Source organism: Cryptomeria japonica, chromosome 7 (genome assembly GCF_030272615.1).
Source record: "Cryptomeria japonica chromosome 7, Sugi_1.0, whole genome shotgun sequence".
NCBI lineage: Eukaryota > Viridiplantae > Streptophyta > Pinopsida > Cupressales > Cupressaceae > Cryptomeria > Cryptomeria japonica.
In genome coordinates, this window is record NC_081411.1 from 728,595,125 (window position 1) to 728,597,697 (window position 2,573).

The following is a 2,573-nucleotide window of genomic DNA, read 5'->3' on the forward strand; positions in this document are numbered from 1 at the left end:
GGTTTCAAGGCCACAACAACATGCTTTTTGCCAGGATGTCCAAAACAAGCCAAAAAACAAGGGAGACCAATAGAGATGCAAAAGGAGCCCCAATACTTGTCCAGCTGATGTGGCATCACATGATTGGCTGCTTTTTACAATAAAGGGTATATTTCATTCAATTATTGGTACTCATCAATAGTAATAACATCTTTAAAGTCACAACTATTAGAGCAATGTTGTACAAAAATTAGACATTAATCAGCAACTATGGAAGTATTAAATCAACAACTTCTATCACAACAATTGAAATGCGTCAACTACTAAATCCTCTCCCCTATAGAAAAAATTGAAATTACATACATGCTTAATCTTGCAAGACACAGAAAACCAGATTGCCTACTATGCACTAACACATATATAAACATAATTTTTAAAAACTCATTAGATGAGATAACTATTAAATGTAATTAAACTTTATATGTTAACTTCAATAATCCACTCGCTACCACTGTAATTCATTACAACCTAATGTTAAGTTTTTAAACACAGAGTACTATTTGTGCAGGAGCGGATAAGCTCACACTGTAATTCCTTACAACATAATGTTAAAGTTTATAGACACACAGTACTATTTGTGCAGTAGCAGAAAACTACGCGTCTATTTGAGTTGGCACGACTGAAAAAGGCAGATAACTTGGACAAGCGTCAACAGTAAAAACGTAACTCCAGCCAGAAGAGAGAGAAACAACCAAGGCTTTGAACAGTGAAGCATAACAAATTGAGCCCATAGAACTTTCCACAACTGCTTGCGGTACCTATTAATGAATTCACAAGCCTTGTCTATAGAATCGTACCTGGGCATTTCTGTGGCTGTCACCATGAAATTCCAAAGTTGAGCGATCTCATCGTCACTTCCAAGGCTGCTGGTGATGATGCCCTCTCGTCTCAAGATACCCACGTCCCCACTCGTGTTAACCAAGTCATTCATTAAAAGAGCGTACCTTGTAATAGGTTTCTGCTCGTTTTGGGAGCAGATTTCCAGGGCAATCAGATTTCTCAGTATCACTTCGGATCTGTTATCTATATTGATCTTAGGCAAATACAGTTTGGAATCCTTGAACTTAATGTCACTAACTCCTATCTTTTTTCCACCGTCCGAGTTCTTGAATTTCACTCCTACTCTTTTTAGTTCTTCTACAGTTGGAACATGTAGTCCTTTCTCCTCTACTTTAGCGGATATGTAGTTCTTAATAGAGTACCAAATGGCAAATATGATCCCCCATACGAACAAGATGACAAGAACCGGAGACAAAACAAGTAGGGTTATCACAAATCCTGATACTTGAAATAGCAATTTCATACATCTCCGGCACTTTAAGATCTTCGTTGCAGGTTTATCCGATAATTCTTCTTCAATTAAACAGACTATAAGACAATCTAAAATTTCATATCGAAAGTAGCTCCAAGAGCTATATTGCGGGAGTTTGGGTTTGTTGGGAACTTGCCTGTCAACAATGTAGTCATGAAGCAATTGCAAGATATGAAATCTTTCTTTGTATTTCTGACCCGGCCTTTCTGCTACTTCGATGGGGGATAATTTTTTCAGTGCAAACTCAAACCAGACTGATGACGACTGAAACTGGTCATTTTCATTTGAGCCCACAATATCACTTCCGATTTCCTCCGTTAAAAACCCAATCGACCTAAGATGGTCGTCATCATTAAATCCCACAGTACAGAGCCCGACAATCTCCAATACCCAGAATGGTAGTTGATTTTCCATCTTGAGCATGTCCTTTACAATTTCTGTCAACAGGGGATGATGTCGTTTCCTGCTAAGAATGCTGTCGATGAAGGGCGACACACTTTCCTCTGCATCTTCATCTTCATCTTCATGCTCTTGAACTTTATCTTCTCGGAACCTGTTGAGAACTTCTATAACAAAACAGGCATCCCTCACTATCATCCACGCACACACTTCACTGCTAAGTTTAAACTCTTTAGCATAGCTTTTCTTTATTCTATCCTGGTTGTCCTTTTCCATAAACTTTTCCACCACCGATTTTAAGCCTTTGGTATCACCATTTCCTATGATTCTACCATGCATCTTCCTTGCCACTTCTGACTTGAGCAGTTCCATGTCATTATTCCCTACATCTTCTTGTTTGAAATGGTAGGGGCCGAAGAAGATGGCTTGCGGAAGATAGAACTTTCGATTGTTTCTACTATAGAGAGACTTTGGAACACTATGAATGAGACCATGCTGGGATTTATGGGGTCTGGTTTCGCCCTTTAAACTTGATTCAACTGCAACAACCCACTCGGAATCTTTTTTCTTCATATTTTCCATCTTCTAAGATAGTCAGACGTGAATGTTTAGCTATTGTAACTGAGGATGTCCGCTCTGGGCAATAAAACAGGGGAAGTGTTTATGCAGGACAAGTAAAATAAATAAATTATACAGGACCACATATTTCAATGTGTCTTTTTGGTCCCTACATAGCCACTTCCATAAAATGGGTGCTTGCTTTGTACTTTGTACTTTACACACAAGAACAAAGACTGAATATCTCATTAAAGAGAAGGGGGAC

At 38.6% G+C, this 2,573-nt stretch overlaps 1 protein-coding gene across 1 annotated transcript; it reads right to left on the bottom strand.

Moving 5' to 3' along the window:
* Positions 1 to 640: 640 nt before the first annotated feature.
* LOC131856974 (putative UPF0481 protein At3g02645) lies at positions 641 to 2,332 on the bottom strand. The gene has a single exon (XM_059208943.1). The coding sequence runs from the start codon at positions 2,330 to 2,332 to the stop codon at positions 641 to 643; it is 1,692 nt and encodes a 563-aa protein (XP_059064926.1).
* Between the last annotated feature and the right edge of the window lie 241 nt (positions 2,333 to 2,573).

Coding starts and splice junctions, on each gene's coding strand:
- LOC131856974 (XM_059208943.1), bottom strand. CDS start 2,332: ATGGAAAATATGAAGAAAAAAGATTCCGAGTGGGTTGTTGCAGTTGAA.